Raw genomic sequence first — 21,292 nt, 5'->3', positions numbered from 1 at the left:
CCCAGACATAGCTACTGGCTGAGCTTCTACTATGACTAACTGTATGTGCTCTCTTTCATACTCTAGACTTGAAAACTGGCTCAGAGTTCATCTGCTTAGCTGTATTTATCTCCTAGATGAAGCCTCTGAAGGAGCTATAACCATTAATTTTTCACTTTGCTTTCCCATAGAAAGGACTCCTGGATCAGTGCTTCTGTGTTCTTTTTGTGTCTCTGTTCTGTTCTCTCAAACCCCCAGTCGGTCGTGGAACATAGCTGCTCTAACTAAGCCTGCTTCTGCCGGAAGTATCTTCTGGTTAAAAGGGAGTTTTTCCTCTCCACTGTCGCTACATGCATGCTCAGTATGAGGGATTGCTGCAAAGTCAACACCAGTGACTGTCCACTGTCTCTACATGCTTATCCGGGAGGAGTGAATGCTGCAAGTCACTGACTGGATGCAATCTGCTGGGTTTCCTTAGATAGAAAAACTTTTAACAATTTGAATAATAAACTGAATCTGACTGCACTGTTTGATTCTTAAGATCAATTGGAATGTATGTACCTGACTTCCTGAAATCTGTATGAATCGATTGAATTAACTTTAAGTGCCTTTAAAATTTTTATTTCAAAGTTTAAATAAAAACCCGTTACTGCTCTCTGTTGACTGTCTAATGGAAGTACAAGTATTCCAAACATTCACGCAATGATTTGTCGTGAGAATTCAATGTGAGTGGCAAACTGGCCTTGAGAGCCAGCTTCCTAAAACTTAGTTGTTTCCCTGCTTCAATACACATGGTGCAAATGTGTGTTGTCATCAAGCTCTGCAAAAGCCTGCGTTCGCTGATTCATTAGTGCATTCAGCAGTCTTGCTTCAAGATCACGTGAAGCTCATGCATTGCCACTCCCTCCATGTGCTATCCATTGTTAATGTTTAGTTTATTATGTTTCTTTTTTGTTTAAATTGATACTTGTGTAACATTTGAAGTCATTGTAAGTTTTATCATGTAAATGGAGGAAAGAACATTAAATACACTAAGGTCCAGTTGTTTTTTATATATTTATATAGTCAGTCAGTCATTTTCTACCGCTTATTCCTTAGTGGGTCACAGGGGAGCTGGTGCCCGTCTCCAGCAGTCTGTGGGCGAGAGGCGGGGTACACCCTGGACAGGTCACCAGTCCATCGCAGGTCAACACACAAACAACCACGCACACACTCATTCATACACCTAAGGGGAATTTTGAGAGACCAATTAACCTAACAGGCATGTCTTTGGACTGTGGGAGGAAGCCGGAGTACCCGGTGAGAACCCACGCATGCACGGGGAAGAACATGCAAACTCCATGCAGAAAGACCCCTGGCTGGGAATCGAACCCAGGACCTTCTTGCTGCAAGGCAACAGTGCTACCAACTGTGTCACCGTGCAGCCATATTATATATATATATATATATATACACACACACACTGTACTGCATTTACTCTTCAGTCATACTTTAATTAGCTATTAAATTATCTATTATATCACATATTAGGATTAAACATTAAATATAAGTAGCTACTAAAGACACGTAGAGTAAATTTAAGTATGCATGTAGATTTGTACACTTTATAAGAACACAAATACTTACATTTGATCAATTTCTGAAATGTCCCGTAATTCTTTGCTTTCAGAGTTGATTGAGTCAAACTTTCTCAAACTTCGCAGGCCTAATTAAATTATGCGGGCAAAAAAACTGGCTTACAGCTCTGGCAGGCACCAAAATGAAGCGAAATCGTCAGTGGCACACAGAAAAAAAGAATTTCAAAAAGTCTTGGGAGGAAGAATATTTTTTTATTGACATAAATTGTAAAGCAGGCAGTTGCTGTCCTAAAGGAGTACCGTTGTCATTATGAGACGAAGCATCTAGCTTTTTCTCAATACAAAGGCGATGCCCGAAAGAACAAGACCGCAGACCTGCTGGTTAAACTCCGTTTTCCACAAGGCACTCTTGCACGTCCCTCGGGAGCCCCAGACAGTACGGCACGGGACATTTCCGTGCTAATTGCCCGGACTGGGAGATCATTTTCAACAAGGGACTCTGTTGATTTTTTCTCCAGAGCTGTGGCAGTAATGTGCCCATCTCGAGTAAATGTTTTCTCCCAAATCAGCCTCTCACGAAACACTGGAACCTGTCGAATTGAAGATATGTCTCAGGATATTAAAGAGCAAATTAAAGCTAAAGCTCGCAAATTTGTTGCCTTTTCTTTGGCGTGTTATGTGAGCACAGATATTTCAGACTCCGCACAACTTTTGGTTTTCATTCGGGGGGTGAGTGAAAACATGGAAATTACACAGGAGCTGGCCAGACTCGAGAAACAGGGCAACACAACAAAAATAAAGGATTTGTGTGCTGTAAAATTTGGATCTTCCTACTCTAACAAATAAACAGGGCTACTGAACTTATGTGTACTCTTGTACTTGATATGAAGGAGCTGAGCTCTGAGAAAATGGTAGGACAGACGGAGCACCTGCTATGGCTGGAAGGAAAGCAGGCCCCACCACACTAGTTTCCCAGAAGGTTTCTCAGTGCAGAGGTAAGGCGGCCCAGTACCACTGCATTCTTCACCAAGAACAACTATGTGCCAAATCAGTTGGCTTTGGGGACCAGATGTGCGACAATATTGCTATTATTATCTGTATACGCTCAAGCGCTCTCACATCGACAGTTCACAACTTTTCTGGAGGAGGTTGATTCAGAATACAAAGATGTCCTTTACCACCAAGAGGTGAAGTGGCTGAGCCGCGGGAGAGTCCTCTAAAGATTTTCTGAGCTGCACCATGCCATTGTGGATTTTCTAACAAGAACAGTGACACTCAAGTCCCCTCAGATGATAAATGGATTTTTGACGTGGCTTTTAAGGTGGACTTCACTGACCTGCTGAAATGTACAAACAGTTGGGAGAGAAATCCACAAGAAGGTAGATCCAATACTCAGTAGACGATAATCCAGATTGCTCAGAGAACCTCTGGAACAAAGTCATGTCTCAGCAAGGTAAACAAAGCCTCGGGTAAAAACCACTAAGGCAAACACTCTGGCGTCGAAGTGCTGGAAGCCTCCCGCTTAAGTACTCCTCCGTGCAATCAGCAGATAGGTCGCACCTGTCATCCAGTGAACCTGAGAACCTCCAGCACCAACTGAGAAACATTGAAGCCATGAATACAAGTATAACATACACACACACACCAGCACATACACACACACACACAGACACACACACAAACACAGACTCTGACAAATGTCTAGTACTCTGGTTTATGTTGTGAGTAAGTTCTGCACTTTAAAACTTTGTTGCGGACGGACAGCGCTGTCCATGGTACTTAAACTTGTTTGATAGGCAGACATGCTCGTTTTTGTCTTTTTAATCTTGCTGGTTTTTGTGCTGGTAATGGTTTTTATGGTTTAATCAGGTGATATTAGAGATGGAGGTTGTCAGAATGCACCTCACATAATGAAAGTGCAGATATTGTGTTTAATATTATGGGGAATATGTTACTAATAAGTACACAAGTATAACTGTACTTTAACACTGCTGAAATATGTTGCTGTTATTTGGGGTGCATAACAAAAACACAAACTTAAGAAGATAGAAACAATATTTGTTTCAATATTTGTCATAGTTTTGTGTTGTTGCACAAAAGTCTTAGCAGCCATTTTCTTCTTCTGAGGAAACCTTGCACACTTCCTGAGTCTGAGAGACGTCAAACTGGTGAAGCAGAGACTGCCTGGATACGCAGTGTTTCACAGAAACCTGGACCAGGAGTTTGAGTTACGCTTTGAGAACTTTTGGAAAAGTGGAAGTGACATGGAGCACTTTTCCCAGTCGTTCAACATAGGTGTGCCTGATCACATTCAAATTGAGCTAATTGAGTTTCAATGTGATACTGACCTAAGGAATAAATTAATGTCACTACAGCTCAAAGAGTTCTACACATTTGTCTCGGCTCAAAGGAACCCAAGCATCAGGAAACATGCACAGGTGATGTTATCTTTGTTTGGCAGCAATTCCATCTGTGAACAGACCTTTAGTGTAATGAACCTTAACAAGTCCAGGATCAGAAGCAGTCTGACTGACTCACACCTACAGGACATACTCACCCTCTCAGCGAGTCAGCTGCAGCCTGATATTGAGAGACTGATAAAGACCAAAGACCAGCTTCATGTTTGTTACATTATAATATAATACATTACATGTATTACATTATTGCTTTTGGCCCAGAGCTGTTAAACTTATGTCAAAATAATCGGTGTCTGCAGCTGCCTTAAAAAACCTGTATCGGTCAATCTCTAGCATGGTGACATCTAAATCTCGACAGAAAACGGTTCTCAAGGACCAACACTAAAAGGAAGACCTATTTCCCCTTAAACAAAGCTTCTTTCAGTGCATTTCTTTTGTAGTCTTAAAAAACTGGTGTAGCTTTGCTTGTCTGTTGGTAGTAGTAATCACACGTGACGCTGCTCAAACAATCAACTCCTCAGTTAGGGTTGCCTTGGGAAATACAGGCATGCACACAGGAGTATGGAGACATGGAGAGAATCTGACAATTTTAGAAGAAGACGGCAACAAAAACGTTATTGCGGAATGTTTGCTTTCCCCACCAAAAATTTTAAACATCGTCTAATTTTAATCATCATTGAAATCGCTTAATGCAGTAATATCAATTATGAGAAACTAAACACAGCTGTGGAGCAGTCATAATTTGACATGGAAAAATACTGAATGAAAACCCAATGTGACTGATTCAAAATGATCCAAAAAGCATCAAACACTTCTTACATTGTGCTGACAAGATTTGCAAGCAACTTATGAAAGTTTTGAGATTAATTGGATTCATAACTGCAATGTGTTGATGGTCCTCATTCTAAAATTTCGAGATTGTAAATTTTTTTGAGCAATACCAGTTAAATCATAGTAAAAAAAAAATTCATCAGCAAGAATTATAAAATACAAAATTGCAATAGTAGTAGTAATCATTATCTAAGTGTTCAGTGACAATAGACGTTCTTCTCTGTTTTTCAGCATGTGTTCTCAGGTCGTCATGGTTGGAGAAATAGGAGGTGCTTCGGTAGACGATGCAATCCGAAGAATGGTGTCATGTATAATGTCACCTGACCTGGCACCATGAAGATGAAAAAAAACATATAACTCTTTCTGGACTAGTCCAGTGAGAATCACATTTCTTTTGAAATTTATTCCACAAAACAACTTAGAAATACTAAGTTGACCCTTTTTTCCAGGAGCACTGAAGAAGAACATCCTAACAAAGGACATTAACGAGAAGGAAGGAAAACGGGCATTGCGAGGACAGAGGGAGTTCATCAAACAGGGTGAAACACTGGCCAATCAGTCCCAAGATGAAACACAAATCAAATGCTTATTCTACAAGTAACATTTTCATAACTCAGAGGATTCAGCCCATAACATGTTCATAGTTCAATGTCAAAACAGCAATATGGTTAGTTATTATGGTTTTTGTAGAGGAAATATTGTATATTAAATTTGTTTGTCTTAAACACAGCTGTGTATGGTAGTTTTTGTTTTTGTTTGTTAATTAAGCAGCATTTTTAAATGCAGCATTTTTGTGTTTCGTTTCCATTTTTCATTTTAAGACTTTACTTTTATAGGGACCCACATGTAGAGCAATATGGGAAATTGTTGTCAAACCAATGTGAAACCTGTTGTAAAGTCCTGCTGGTGCCCCCTTAAGGCTCAGTGAGATCTTTTTTTCCAAGGCAGTAATATGGTGCCTATGGGGGTCTTGGACAAATCCCCCAGATAGGCACCATGTAAAGCCTGGGTAGATCCCACTTGGGCCTCATACAAGGACCAGGTGGAGCCTCCCAGAAACCCATGGACAAACCCACTTGAAGCCTATTATCCAGCACACGGGAACCTCACATGTTTCATTGAAATATTTTCTTCAGACAGAGATAGGGCCTATATGGGCCCCTTATGAATTGCCTAGATAGGGCCCATGTAAAGCCCATGTAGACTCCCCTTTAGGGCCTCCATGGAACCCACAGACAAACCCACTTGGGACCCATATTGGCAGCTTGCGCATAACCCATATGGGGCCCATCTGGACATGTTGGCTAAATTAGAGCTACAAAAATTTATTATCTCAATGACAGAATGCCAAGCTGATTTTTTTTTCTCAAAATCTCTTTTTATAAAATTCTTCTGTCAGTGTTTGTAAAATGACATCATGCTGCGTTTGGATAATATTGGCCCTGACACACAGCGGCAGACTTACTGAGGCAGGTGTTGTGGGTGAAGTCTCGGTGGAAGGCGTCACAGTCCTGCTCTTGGTGACCCGTGCCCCTGCAGGTGCACCACAGGCTGATGGTGATGTTAGTGGGGCTGTTGTCATTGTAGTTTGGTGTTACGTCTGAGCCTGTGACCCAACAGAGCACAGGATGGATGGGGAAAAAGAATTAAGATGAGGATTATCAAGGAAGAATGCTAAAAAGGATTTTAGCAAATTGGGAATAATATGATGAGTTCTAAAATTAAAGCCCATTTCCAAAAATGACATAAAGCACCTACAATGTGCCTCTGTAAATCCTACACTGACGATTCAAATAATGGTCAAGGAACAAGGCTGAGAATAGTTATCAAATTGCAGCATTAATAATTTTTGCTTATCTCAAGAGTTCTGCAGTTTCTGTATAAGCTAAAACAAACTGTAAAACATTATACTGATTCCTGCATAATCCATTTACACAGAAAAATCTCCAATAAAGCTCTATTTGCTGACTGATTAGTTCATACGCGTTTAAACACACGGAGCAGACAGGGTGAAGCTCTTGTTTTTCTGTTGTACACAGGTGGTTTTTGACAGGGACAGTATGGCTCATTGCCCAGGGCGGCCAAAATGAGTCATTAGTTTATTACAACTATTTTTCTATTGCTTGTGTGTATGTTTGCTGTTCGTTGTGGGTAGATGATGATGCTGAAGTTGGCATCTTACAAGTAAATTAAATAGCCTTTCAACATTTTAAAATAATCTGGATTTAAATCCTCTCTAATTCAACATCTAAAATATTTAGACTGGTCAAACATTAACTAGATAATTATACACAATTTAAGATTTTTGGAATGTTTATTTGATTTTTAAAAACACAAGAAAGAGAATTTTCAACAGTACAACATACAGACTGGTCTAACTTGTCTAGAATTACCCCACACTGATAACTGATTCTTTTCAATATAGTTTGTCAAGTTTATCAAAGCAAAACTGGGAATTATTAGTTTTCTCAAACATATTGTGGAAATCTGTTTACATCTAATATATATTTATTAATATCTTTATAGGTATCATGTACATCTGTATATCGTCATCTGTCTATTGAGAATTATGTTTTGAAACACAACTAACTTCACATTTATTCATTTTTAAAATTCCTAATTTAATTATATTACAAAATAAAAGGTCATAGTTATTTTGGTTTACATCTTTGTCTGGTTGTCTGTGGTATGGAGGTGGAAGGGGAGTGTTCAGAGAGAGGGGATTGCCTAAGACACTAGTCATGCAAAAAACTACTATTGCACAAGTTTCATTATTTGAAAAATATCAATCTGAAGTGGACTAACCAATGAGGCCGACGTAGGACATGAGGCAGCCGATGTAGTTGTCATAAGGGCAGCTGGTGGCGGTGTGAGACGTAATCTGGCAGTTCATGTGGAAATCAGCAAGGCGAGACCTATAGCAACACAACAAAAACAATTCAGTCTCCAACTTCGGCAGTAGATGTAATTGGTGAAATAATTATTGCAGCATTGCTTATATCTTATCGTACATTGTTTAGGGTGTGTTAAAATCCATTGTAGTACTTTTTTATTTTATTTGCTCCCAAATTCCATTTTTAAGTTTTTTTGTTTCTTTTTCTTTTCACATGTCCTTTCATAGCATTTCAGGCTTACCGTATAGAGAAGCTGGTTGCCTACATGTACCAGTTTAGATTTGCTCTACAAAAAGGATATCTCGAGATGGAATTGTGTGATTGACTGTATTATATCAAAGTAGGCAGGACGCATTGATGTAATTGTAACCTGTGTCTGTATCACATTCAATCATTTGGATTATCTATGTGTCAATGCATAAGTGTGTGTGTGTGTTCTAGCATTGGTTACAGTGTTAGGCCAATTTTTCCAACATATACAGGTCCTTCTCAAAATATTAGCATATTGTGATAAAGTTAATTATTTTCCATAATGTAATGATGAAAATTTAACATTCATATATTTTAGATTCATTGCACACTAACTGAAATATTTCAGGTCTTTTATTGTCTTAATATGGATGATTTTGCCATACAGCTCATGAAAACCCAAAATTCCTATCTCACAAAATTAGCATATTTCATCCGACCAATAAAAGAAAATTGTTTTTAATACAAAAAACGTCAACCTTCAAATAATCATGTACAGTTATGCACTCAATACTTGGTCGGGAATCCTTTTGCAGAAATGACTGCTTCAATGCGGCGTGGCATGGAGGCAATCAGCCTGTGGCACTGCTGAGGTCTCATGGAGACCCAGGATGCTTCGATAGCAGCCTTTAGCTCATCCAGAGTGTTGGGTCTTGAGTCTCTCAACGTTCTCTTCACAATATCCCACAGATTCTCTATGGGGTTCAGGTCAGGAGAGTTGGCAGGCCAATTGAGCACAGTGATACCATGGTCAGTAAACCATTTACCAGTGGTTTTGGCACTGTGAGCAGGTGCCAGGTCGTGCTGAAAAATGAAATCTTCATCTCCATAAAGCTTTTCAGCAGATGGAAGCATGAAGTGCTCCAAAATCTCCTGATAGCTAGCTGCATTGACCCTGCCCTTGATAAAACATAGTGGACCAACATCAGCAGCTGACACGGCAGCCCAGACCATCACTGACTGTGGGTACTTGACACTGGACTTCTGGCAATTTGGAATTTCCTTCTCCCCAGTCTTCCTCCAGACTCTGGCACCTTGATTTCTGAATGACATGCAGAATTTGCTTTCATCCGAAAAAAGTACTTTGGACCACTGAGCAACAGTCCAGTGCTGCTTCTCTGTAGCCCATGTCTGGGGAATGCGGCACCTGTAGCCCATTTCCTGCACACGCCTGTGCACGGTGGCTCTGGATGTTTCTACTCCAGACTCAGTCCACTGCTTCCGCAGGTCCCCTAAGGTCTGGAATCGGCCCTTCTCCACAATCTTCCTCAGGGTCCGGTCACCTCTTCTCGTTGTGCAGCGTTTTCTGCCACACTTTTTCCTTCCCACAGACTTCCCACTGAGGTGTCTTGATACAGCACTCTGGGAACAGCCTATTCGTTCAGAAATTTCTTTCTGTGTCTTACCCTCTTGCTTGAGGGTGTCAATAGTGGCCTTCTGGACAGCAGTCAGGTCGGCAGTCTTACCCATGATTGGGGTTTTGAGTGATGAACCAGGCTGGGAGTTTTAAAGGCCTCAGGAATCTTTTGCAGGTGTCTAGAGTTAACTCGTTGATTCAGATGATTAGGTTCATAGCTCGTTTAGAGACCCTTTTAATGATATGCTAATTTTGTGAGATAGGAATTTTGGGTTTTCATGAGCTGTATGCCAAAATCATCCGTATTAAGACAATAAAAGACCTGAAATATTTCAGTTAGTGTGCAATGAATCTAAAATATATGAATGTTAAATTTTCATCATGACATTATGGAAAATAATTAACTTTATCACAATATGCTAATATTTTGAGAAGGACCTGTACTATGTTGTGAGGACACACTGCTCCTTATAAGGCCCAAAGCCTAGGTCCCACAAGAAGAAGTGCTGTTTTTGGGTTAGGGTTTAGGTAAAGGACTGAGGTGTTAATTGAGTTTAAGACAGGGTTAGGGCATTAAAATCAGTGGAAAATTAATGAAATTCATTGCAAAGTCCATGTAAAGATAACAAGATGTGGTGTGTGTGTGTGTGTGTGTGTGTAGGTTGGCTGGTGGTTGATTGAGTGGTGTTTGTGAAATTAGCCTGTTTGTGTTGAGTGGGTAAATGTCAGCGAGGTTGTCAACTGGAGGTGCACAGTTGTTACAGTGGCGAGAAGGGTAGAAGGCCTGCAACACACAGCACCCAAGAGCAGCAAAGAACAGGTGGACAGGCTGCAGCAGCCTCAGGCAGTCAAACACATGGTATCACTTTAGGGCAGATATAAACCCTGCATAGAGGTAGGTCGTCAGTGAAGCAAAAGAGCAGCAGTCCCCAAGACAAAGAGAGACATGGTGACACCTGGAGCACCGAGCTCCCAAACCACCGAGTCTCCCCCAAACCAACTCCAAAGCCCTAAGTGTCTTGAATGTATTAAAATGGAGGTGCAGGATGGGGCCAAACATAGTAGAGGGGGGTGTGGGGGTGCCCTGTAAGGTCCATCATCCCACACATCAAGGCCCTACTGGTATGTGGTGTTGGATGTGTATGGAGGATGGGGTGGGCGCCAAAGCACTATCACGAATCCCCCTGGGGTTCCAGCTTCCCAACTGGCCCCCTCTTTTCTCGCTTGTGCTCACATCAATACAGCACCAACCAAGGTCAGGGGCCCCCCAGAGATCCCCACAGAGCAACCATGTCCCCAGGCTGAGCAGCCCACCTGGAAGATGGCCACCAAGGCATAACTCAAATTCCTTAACCACACTCCCTACCCCTGACCCTATTTCTTCCAAGCATACATTTTCTCCATTGAAACAAAATTTAATAACACATTTTAAAAATAAATAACATTTTATTTTTTCAGTTCTTGTTTATCTGTTTTTTTGGGTTTTTTTCTGTTGCAATGCATAGAATTTCAAGAAAGTTGTGGCATCTATTTCTTTAAAAATCCACTTTTGTGATGTCACCAAGAAGGCGACGTGAGGGGCAGACTGTGATTGTGTATTCTAGGCAGGTCTTCAAATACTTTTAGCTAACAGCCATAGACAGGCAAACAGTGCCAAAAAGCATGTAAATAGTCATCAGGTAAATCTCTCATGCAATTTGAAAATGTGTAAGTGAGAAACCCATTTGGAACATTTTCTGTCCTGTGAGTGCATTCTATGAAGAATTTGGTATTGTATACCCTGAAGGTTGACATTTAGGGTCTTTCTTAAAATGTTTGTGCAAATTTTACTCCAAAAGTCTAAATCTGTACTGGAAGATAAATCAACCTCTCATTTACTGATAGTAAATGATTGGTCTACTTTTGAAATTTTATGTAAGGTTTTGAGAGTAAGTTTGGGGTTTGAAGTTTAAGGAAGCTTGTAGCATGCTGCCCCCAAACAAGGACGACACTTAACTGAAGGTTTTATGAGAATTAATTAGTTTTGAACCGCATTCCATTCACCATAATACCTCAGATCACAATATCACCAGTGTAAGAGCTGAAACACAAAAGCGTGTCATTAATTTTTTTTACGTTATTCCCATTCAGAAGCCGTCTTAAATATTTGCTAAAAAAATCATCAACAGACAAATGCTCATAAATGTTAAACACTTCAATCAGCAGAACCTTTGCCTCTTCTTAGAGATTGCCAGTAAAAAACAATGTTCCCCATGACTCTGTGTAAAACTTCACAACTTAACAACCTCACTACAGAAACATCAAAAAGCAGCAAAAAAGAAATCATACAAATTTGCTGTGATAAATACACTTGTAGTTATTTAAACTCCCACCAAATTGAAATTGTTTGTTTACATCAGAACAACAAGAATGAAAACCTATTAACAAGAAATAGCCATTTCTAGTAATTAGCCTATAAACATGTTAATATCAGAGCTTGCTTTTGCACTGGATGCTTAGTAGAGACTGTGACAGAGGACACATTGATGGATGAATGAAGCAACAGTTCTGCTCATTCCAGGAAGCCAGTAGCTACTTGATCTGATTTTATTTATGGTAAAGCCCTTTACCCAGTGTTTCACTTTGTCATGACAGTGACCTGTTGTGAATGTGGTTGCATGATGTTCCTTAGGAATGTGTTTGAAAAGAGTCTTTGATAGATGAAAGTTTTGCTCCCAAGAGCCTGTCCGTGTCCATGAAAACATCTAGATGGTACAGAGTGTTGTGATGTGGTAGCTGGCTGCCTTTGTTTAATAGTTTTGTCTCCTTTCGATACGTTTGTCTTTGTATGTCCTGAATGATAACAGTTACTGCACTTTCTTGTTCAGTCACTGTAGCAGGTGCATTTGATTTGACTGTCTTAGAGCTCTTCTAATGAGATGTGTCACTGCTTTGATTGAGTTGGACCATGATGAGAACTTTGACAAATGTTCTGCAGGACTGAATGTGTCTGTGACTTTAATAACCACTGTCTGTGTTTATCTGACTTCTGGATCTCAAATAGACAGATGTAGCTCTACTCTTTGTGTTGTGGGTAGGTTATTTTCCCAGAAAACGTAGGGGCCAGTGAACCACTTGGTGAACTATGAGAGAAGCTCTGTGACAGACTTCCTCCTAGATGCACGGCTGGGTTCTCTTCTGATGGCACAAAAAACATTGCTGAGGGCTTGTACACTGTGGATCTTTTGGACCCATACAAATGTATGGAAACAATGTGCCTTGTTTATGTAGCTCAAAACTACATTTGAAACAGTTCAGAAATACTCTTTGACATGAGCATAACAAAGTTAATCTCCTCACATGCTACGAACTGAGACTGAGACTACAGCGGTAGATAGGTTGAATCTGGGTATTGAGCCGGCTTGATAGGAGAAACACAGGCTTTGGCTATCACTAGTGAACAATGAATTTCATCTGTAAAATAAATTGCTCTTAAACAGTTACATTGTCCATAACCACATGTTCTCGCATTTGAAAAATTATGATACTCTATTTCTTGAGGCTCCCTGAAACCAGCTGCAAAGTAACAGCAAGTTATGTTTGCTTTGTTTTTACAAATTAAATTTACTAGAAAAGTGCATTCAGTTTCACAGCCTGCATGTAGAAGCCTGTGATTGTGGTTCTACAAAACAGCATACACAAATTATAATTTAATGTAATCACAACTTCTCATATCAGTAGATTACATAGAATATTTCAGCCACAAGCTATATAAATAGTTCCCACAAGACCCTACTGGCAGTAAGTGACTCCGGAAATGCGGCATGTTGATAGTATACCAATAATTGATGTTTCATAGGAAAAGTAATACGAGTGGCGTTACCGTGGCTTTTATACGGTTTTTCTTTGTTTGTTTTTCCTAAGCTTTGGCTTTTTCAAGTGCTGGAGCGAGTTACAGAGAAACTTTAGGTGCTGTGTCCTTAAAAAGGTACAAAGCAAAGATTGCTGTAATCGGTATAGATCCATATGAGGTGGACAAATGCAAAATGTCAGCAGAGTTGGATTCGGTCCCAGCAGTCACCTATATAGACATTGTGAATAATTTAATTCACAAAATTATCCTTTTTTTCCAAGCAAATATGGTGCAAAAAGAAGAAATGTGTACATGTACATTTGCACATCTAAATTTTTTTTGTTACTTACTTTTCATACTTTGTGCACGTGCTAATGGTATTATGTTTTGACAGTGTTTCATGTTTGGTATAACATGGAATTATACTGAATGCATTTAAAGACTTCTTACTGAGAGGAGCATGGTCAAAAATTACTATGGCCCCATAATCTCATTCACTCACAAAACGTAAAATCCGTTTATCGAGGAAAAAATTGTCAATTTGAGAATACGTGTTATGAACAGGGGAAAAGAATGAATACAAACGTGAAGTAAGATTTCGGAAAGGCCACGCGTCAGCCAAATGAATGAATTGATTTAGTCAGCAGATTTAGTCAGGGTAGCTTTTCCCACTGTACCATGATCAAAGGATGAAAGCACACAATTTATATCATCACCAATTATGAGATTGTGAGTCAATATATTTGGAATATTTAAAAAAAATATATAGTCATCCCAGTTTGGAGCAGAGACGGAAACTACAACCACAGGGAACGCATATAACTTCCCCAGCACTATAACATAACACCCAGCATTGTCTGTATGTACACTAGATGCAATAAATTGCACTTGCTTACTAATCATGATGGCTACCTCTCTCGATTTGGATTGGAAATTAGACTGATACACCTGAACAGACGATTTTTTGCTAAGTTGCGCACTATCTGCCGAATGCACAAGTATCTCTTGTAAAAAGGCGATATCAGTTTTAAGGTGTTTCAAATGTGTCATAATTTTCCTAGATTTCACTGGACTATTAAGGGATTTTAAATTCCCGCTCATACAATTAGCAGGGCAGTGATTAGAAAATTGAGTATTTTTAACAGTGGTTATATTTAGATAAGTTAAATATTATATGATACACACAAGCTATCAGAAGTAGATACCTGTCAAGAAACATCCCCCAAACAGACAAATCCAGCATAGTCCCAACCCCCTCTCCCACAAGAACACAGAGATAACAACTCTTAACAAGAAATCCACACATGTAATATGTGCTTCTACTGAGCAACACATAAAAAGACAAATGCATAACTAACCAATGACCAAGGTCCAAACAAATGAACACTTAACCAAAAATAAACTTAAAATACAATCCCCAGAAATGATGGGGATTGAGGTCACACAAATATAAAATATTTGAAGTGGGACATAAGGAACTTGTGAAGGTTTAATACAACCTGAAAAGTAAGGCGGTCAAGGAAAGCTGGACCCACAGTCACTCGCCGACCCCACTACCCGTGGTTGTGACGATCCTTGACATAATCCTTGGCTTTATTCGCATCAATAAACTCCTTGTCCTCCCCTCTGTTAGTGATGTGAAGCCATGGTGGAAATAGTAATCCATAGCGTACATCCTCCCAGTTGCGTGAAAGCCTCCTCACCTCTGTAAAAACTACCTGGGTCTTAACCACACTCGTCGTGTAATCAGGTGTGATAATGATTGGTGCATCGTTAAAGGGAAGCAGGCCCTGACTACGTGCATGCCAAAATATCTCCATGCAGTCTTGGCAATAGTGTAGTTTAGCTACAATCACCCATGGAATAAGCCGTCCTCAACATCCTTAACACTTGAGTGTAACCTGGTCCAGATCAGCTCGAAGTGCCGTTGTGCCAATAGCCACATCTGCCCTTACTGCTTGTAGTTCACCCTTAATAAAAGCAAAATCTTCTGCAACGGCTTCTTTGATCTGCCCTTTAATTACCACAGAGATATCAGTCTTTAACGAAACAAGAATGTCAGATTGCAGGGCCAACATGTTAGCCTCGTCTGGGTTTGGGGAGGGTGGAGCTGTGTCCAGGGCTTTGGATTTACTCTGGTCTGAGGCTCTACTGGGCGTTGAGGCCGCAGGTCCGGTATTTTTGAATTGTCTCAGGTTTGTCACCATTCTGCAGCTTTGCCGAGTTCGTCACACAAGAATGATTAATACTGAAGCATTGAACGCAAAGATATCAGGAATATCCAAAACCACCTTAAACAGTAAAAGCGGGAGGCCTCGCTTATCACGTCCTAGTCTTTTTCCACCATAAAGCCTGAACTACACCGAGAGAACAAAGGAGACTGGTAAAAACCTGTCTGAATTCCAGAATGCATAGCTTTGTGCGCTGAATAGGCATACCTGTACTGGGTAACTGCCCACTCCTGCCGCTAGGCCGAGAGTTGCCGCAAAGCAACTCATTGGTCCACCAGGACTATTAAACCCTATACTGTTCATCAGAACATTCACAGAGGTTGTGTCTGGACAGACAAAATTAGTTTAGGATAAAGCAATTTAAATATTTTTTGTTTGATTGTGATTTGGTTTGTTTTGATGCTCAAACTTTGTCGGGCCACAACAAGCTACAGCTGAGGAAATTGGTGATTCAATCAATCAGTAGTTTGGGCACTGATAGTCTGGTAACATTAGCTTATTTCATTTCATCTGTGTTTTGCCTTCATCTCCTCTCATTAACTCACTTATGAATATGTTCGCACAGTCTGCAAAAACCTCTCTTTGTTATCCCAGCTGCTAATCTAAAGCTAAAGCTCCCCTAATGCTCAGACAGTAATTATCATTAATTCTGCAGTGTTTACTATACAGCTCACTGTGTTCATGCTGTGATCAGCTTTAGCGCGCCGCCAGCGCTCACACGCACAATATTTCTATTAGTGTTAGGTACGTGTTGGACTTTGAGAGGTTGCTAAATTGCGCCACAGCCACAATTATTCTTCATTTTCAGTTAAACTTAATCCCAGATGTGACATCACTGCACCATCTGTCCGTTTGTTCGCTGTCTTTTAACACCATAAACCTTTTTTCGCCGCCAACTTGGTAGTCTATCACCCCATTCAATTATTCACCATGATGGCTAGTTAAAATAACATTAAAAAGATCAATTGTGCAAAATGTAAATGGATACCTAATTTAATTGAATGAATTTTGGAAAAAAAATGTTGTAAGAAAATAGTGTTTTATTTTCCCACATAGCAACTGTTGTTCTCTGTAAGCTTTGAAAGCTAATTTATTCTCATAAATTTCTCAAATCTAACTGCATCTTTTTATTAGTTATTTGGTTGATTCTTATTTTTTTCTTTTTAAACATTTTTTCATAGTTTATTCGTTTTTTTTTCTATTTTATTCATTTTTATTTAGCAGAATGTTACTAGGATAGTTAAAGAGTTTTTTGACTCAAGTATTTTAACTTGAATTTGAATTATTTTGTTAATACGTTAATTATTGTATTTTGGAAAGATGTTGTTTGTGTTTATGTAATAACCTGATTATTTTGTAATCAGGATGTTTTGTGTTTTTCTTTTACCGATAAAAATGGATCACAACCATTATCGCAATACACTGAGCCATTGAATGTATTTTATTTTGAGATAAAACCTTAGATAAATATATAATTTCATGGTTCAAGGAAAAGGTTAAAATAACAATTTATTAATACAGACAAGAAGTTATTTAGTTTGTTCCTGAGCTAAAAAGAAAATAATAATAACTAAAAACCTGCAAGCAGCTTTGAAGGCCCTCGCACCCTCAGCGCAACTCGGGCTGTTGAGCGACCGCAGGAGCCTGGCATCTCCTCATACACGCCACCGACAATGACACCGCTTCACTTCAACACGTCGTCACTAAGTGGTACTGTGAGCAACATGTCATATGATCTTCGGTCATGCAGAGTTTCGGTCTGGCAAAAAGCATTCAAAATTTCGAGTAAATCGGACCTTCCAGAAGGACGCTGCAGTCGCTTGTTTGTTTGTTTGTGGGAGGGGCTAAAACAACATCATCAATTGACTGTGTCAAAATGTCCATCATTAACTCATGATCATGTATACTACATTTCAAGTGGATCCGATGATGAATGAGGGATATATAGCCCTTGAAGTGTCCTAGGGGGCGCTGTTGATCCAGATTTAAATGTAATCCAATAGAGCTTTTTGGGGGCTGACAAAGATCAAGCATATTCAGTTTGGAGTGATTCGGACCATGCATGTGTAATTCAGAGCCAAACGTATGGCCGTGGCGTGACATCAGAATTCGCCACGCCATCATAGCCACACCCTCCAGCTACAGCAGTAAGTACTGGTGACTGTCTAAGACCATCATGTTATCTGTTACTTGGGACAGTTTCACATTGATTAGGTGAAGAACATCAAACATTGAGTTTGTAAAGGAAAACGTGATACTTCCTGTTCTCAGGGGGCGGTGCTTCGATGATGTCAGCATCTGATCAGTGAATATTGTTGAGGCCTAGAGGCAGATCAATCCTAGAAGGTTTCATTTGTCTGTGACTTTCCTTGTAGGAGCTATATCAATGTAGTGTTTTATGGCGAGAAGTCATATTTTGAGGCGTGGCCACGCCCACACGCTTTCATGTATCAAAAAGCTTTTGATAACTTTTGATCACCAATCCCTTAAGAGTATACTGAGTGATTTTCAATATTCTAAGTCAAAAGCTGTAGGAGGAGTTTGCTCAGATATGCGGGTTAGAAACGGCCAAAACAGGGTCAAAATAGCAACTTCAATCCAAAATGGCCGACTTCCTGTGGAGTTTGGACCAATACTCCAAGATACTTTTTTGTAGGTCCTGAGAAGATAGATATGTGTACCGAATTTCAGATTCCTCGGTCAAAGCATGGCTTGGGGCTGATTTGTTTAAGTTTTCTAGGGGGCGCTGTGTAGGGATTAGGCCACGCCCACCGAATATGTCATCAGATCTCTGTTGGGGACTGGACAAGGATCAATCACATTGAATTTGGTGCAGATCAGATGATCTATGTGGAAATTAGAGCCAAACGTATGGTCATGGCGTGACGTCTGACTTCGCGGCGCCGCCACGGCCACGCCCTTTTATGAAAAGTTACTGTGCTTCAAACGAAGTTAGACCCACTAGTTGTCTGTGTTCTGACACACTTTCAAGTTGATTGGGTCAAGAGGGTCAGAGAGGCACCTTTCCAAGTGAAAAAAGTGACTTCCGGTTCTGAGGGGCGTGGCTTTGATGATGTCAGCATATGACCCCATAGGATTGTCGGGAACCCAAATGTCCTCCTTCAAGCCAACTTTGGTGTGATTTGGAATTTTTTTGGGAAAGTTATTGCAATTTTTCACTTTCGGCGCGAACGCCAAGTTCGTGGCCCGGCCACGCCCCCTAAACATGGCCAAAAACTCACGATTTTGATAACTTTTAATCTCCCATCCCTTATCTGCATGTTGACCAAATATGAACCCGATAGCTCAAAATCCCTAGGAGGAGTTTGTTAAAGTTCGAGGTGAGTAAAAGTGAAAAACGGGCAAAAATCGGCCTTTGACCCAAAATGGCCGACTTCTTGTGCATTTTAGGGCATACCCCCAAGAGACTTTTTTTCTTGGTTTGAGGTGCTCTAGCATTGTGCCAAATTTCAGATCTCTACGACTTACGGTTCGGGCTATCTCACGTTTGGGGGCGTGGCTACGTGGTTAGGTCACGCCCACTGATGACGACATTAAGGATCAAGAATTTTCGTTGGGGGACAATTTTGGGTGAAGTTTGGTGACTTTTGGGGTATGGCAAAGTCCCCGTATTGCCCCGCAATGACCAAACGGAATAAAGAATAAGAATTCGAGCGATTACAATAGGCCCTTGCAGTTTTCCTGCTCGGGCCTAATAAAACCCTAGGTCTAGTTAATGTATGGTTTGTTTCATGATTTTGAGTGGAATATCCTAAACAAGCTTTATTTAACCAAGGGTTTGGAGATTTTGCTGGGCTGCGGAAAAGCAGGCGTCACAAAATTTGAACCGAAGCTGTTTTGTTGAATTAAACAACTGAACGTGAATCAGTCAAGTTAAAAGATAAGGACGATTATTAATGGTTAAGAAACATAAATTGAGAAATGTCAGAGAAGATAATGTGGGTGAAGAAAGAGAAGTAAAGCCATGTCGGTCATCTTGAAGTCGGCGTCGAGGGATCACACAAGATACTATTGGGAAATCCTGTGGATTGATTAAAGAACTTTTGACGAGAAAAATGGCGGGTAGGCACGGCTGTACTGTGAATGGGCCAGAGTGGGACATTAGTACAGGTAATGAGAGCGACAGGAGTAGTGAAAATTCTGATAGTGAAAGGATGAGTCCAAAAAAAGTAAACTCTGGAGTGGAGGCAGGTACAGGAAAGTAGGGAAGGGTGATAACTAACTGGGCTGAATCTAGAGAAGAGATGGAGAGGGAGGTAAAGGAGTTTAAAGTAATTGTAAAATTCAGTGATGAGAAAGGACTGCAGTCAATTAATCCAGTAAAATTGTCTACCACTCTAAAGAACCAAGTTTGGGAAATTGTGACTGCAAAAGTTCTAAGAGATGGAAATTTGATGATTATTTGTAACACAGAAGAACAAAGAGACAGAGCGTGTATTGTATATTGTATGGTCTTGCTTCTACATTGGAATGCAAGAGCCTAATATCTAACGGTCAGGAATTAAAGCACTTTATTAATAAGTTAGTTGATGCCCCAGAAGTGATATGTATACAAGAGACCTGGTTAAAACATTACCGTATTTTCCGCACTATAAGGCGCACCGGATTATAAGGCGCACCTTCAATGAATGGCCTATTTTAGAACTTTTTTCATATATAGGGCGCACCGGATTATAAGGCGCATAGAATAGAAGCTACTGCAGTCAAACGTTTGACTGGGGTTGTGTTGTGCATCCACTAGATGGAGCTGTGCTAAAGAGAATGTCAACAAAACAGTCAGATAAGTCAGTCAGTCAAACTTTATTAATACACTACAAACCAGCGTTCTGATAACTCCATTCACTCTCATGGTAAGGTCTCCTCTACATAGAATTCTATTGAATAGAGCCAACCGGGGATATAATAGAAGAACTTTTGGAACACAATCACTTGGGGTGTATGAATGACGAGAGAGGAACAAGAATAGTAGTTTCCTGTTCACGCAGGAAACTACTAGGCAATTCAACCTGAAAAGACTCACAATAAGAAACAAGATGGCGATTAGAGAAGTTTATTGATAAAAGTTAATATCTTTGGGGCTCGGACCCTGGAGGAAGACATGAATCCTGAGAATGACACGAGCTTGAATTAACGTCTTAGACTTAGAATTAGATAAGTCAAACGTTCCCCCCTTGGGAACCGATACTGGTGGTGGAGGGAAGGCCTAAGAAGGTAAGGGAGCCTGGAGGAGTATGGAAGGGAGATGGTGGAGGAGGGGTGGAGGAGGATTGAAGCTCAGCTGAAGAGCGGGGAATCCATGACTGGAGGTCCTTAAAAGCGAAGCCTCAGAGGATGATTTACTGACACACATTGATACATGCGGATCTGACACTGATTGGATGGAGGAGAGACGCACGGTGGAGTCATAGGACGGCCGGGGGGTGGAGGTGAGTCCTTCAGTTTGAATTTTCGTCAAAACTCCATTAGATTTAACTCTGGTATCAAGATTTAGCTGGAATGTTTGAGTGGGAGAGTGCAGGAAACAACAACTGGTAGAGATCATTTTCCAATTGTGTGAAGGATCCATACTAATAGAGAGATAGAAGTGGAGGAAAGGCAGGGAAGATGGGTTTTTGATAAAGCTAAGTGAGATATTTTTAAATATTTATGTGAAAGACATAGTGAGGAAGTTAATTTAAATTTAGATATAGATGATATTGAGGGAAACATTAGAGAAATTATACTAAAGACAAAATAGACAAGCCCTATGAGTACACTGTAAACCTGGATAAGTAGAATCTACTTAAAAAAATCAAGGTAACTCGCCTTAAAAAATGTAAGTAATGAGGCATTAGTTGTATAAGTGAAATGAACTACGTTCAATGAACTTGAGCCACTATTGGAATGGAATAGAATATTTAAGTT

At 40.2% G+C, this 21,292-nt stretch overlaps 1 protein-coding gene across 1 annotated transcript in view; it reads right to left on the bottom strand.

Moving 5' to 3' along the window:
• The window catches only part of gfra2b (GDNF family receptor alpha 2b), a 380,025-nt gene that overhangs the window by 74,507 nt on the left and 284,226 nt on the right, over nucleotides 1–21,292 (bottom strand). The window contains exons 6-7 of the mRNA XM_047373569.1: nucleotides 7,610–7,719; nucleotides 6,270–6,410 (exon numbers count right to left, since the gene is read on the bottom strand). Of these exons, the coding sequence (XP_047229525.1) occupies nucleotides 6,270–6,410; nucleotides 7,610–7,719 (251 nt within the window). The remainder of the gene's footprint in view (nucleotides 1–6,269; nucleotides 6,411–7,609; nucleotides 7,720–21,292) is intronic.

The sequence above is a fragment of the Girardinichthys multiradiatus genome, chromosome 8 (assembly GCF_021462225.1).
Source record: "Girardinichthys multiradiatus isolate DD_20200921_A chromosome 8, DD_fGirMul_XY1, whole genome shotgun sequence".
NCBI classification, from domain to species: domain Eukaryota; kingdom Metazoa; phylum Chordata; class Actinopteri; order Cyprinodontiformes; family Goodeidae; genus Girardinichthys; species Girardinichthys multiradiatus.
Note: the sequence above shows the minus strand (reverse complement) of the source record. Positions and strands in the feature narration are given on the sequence as shown.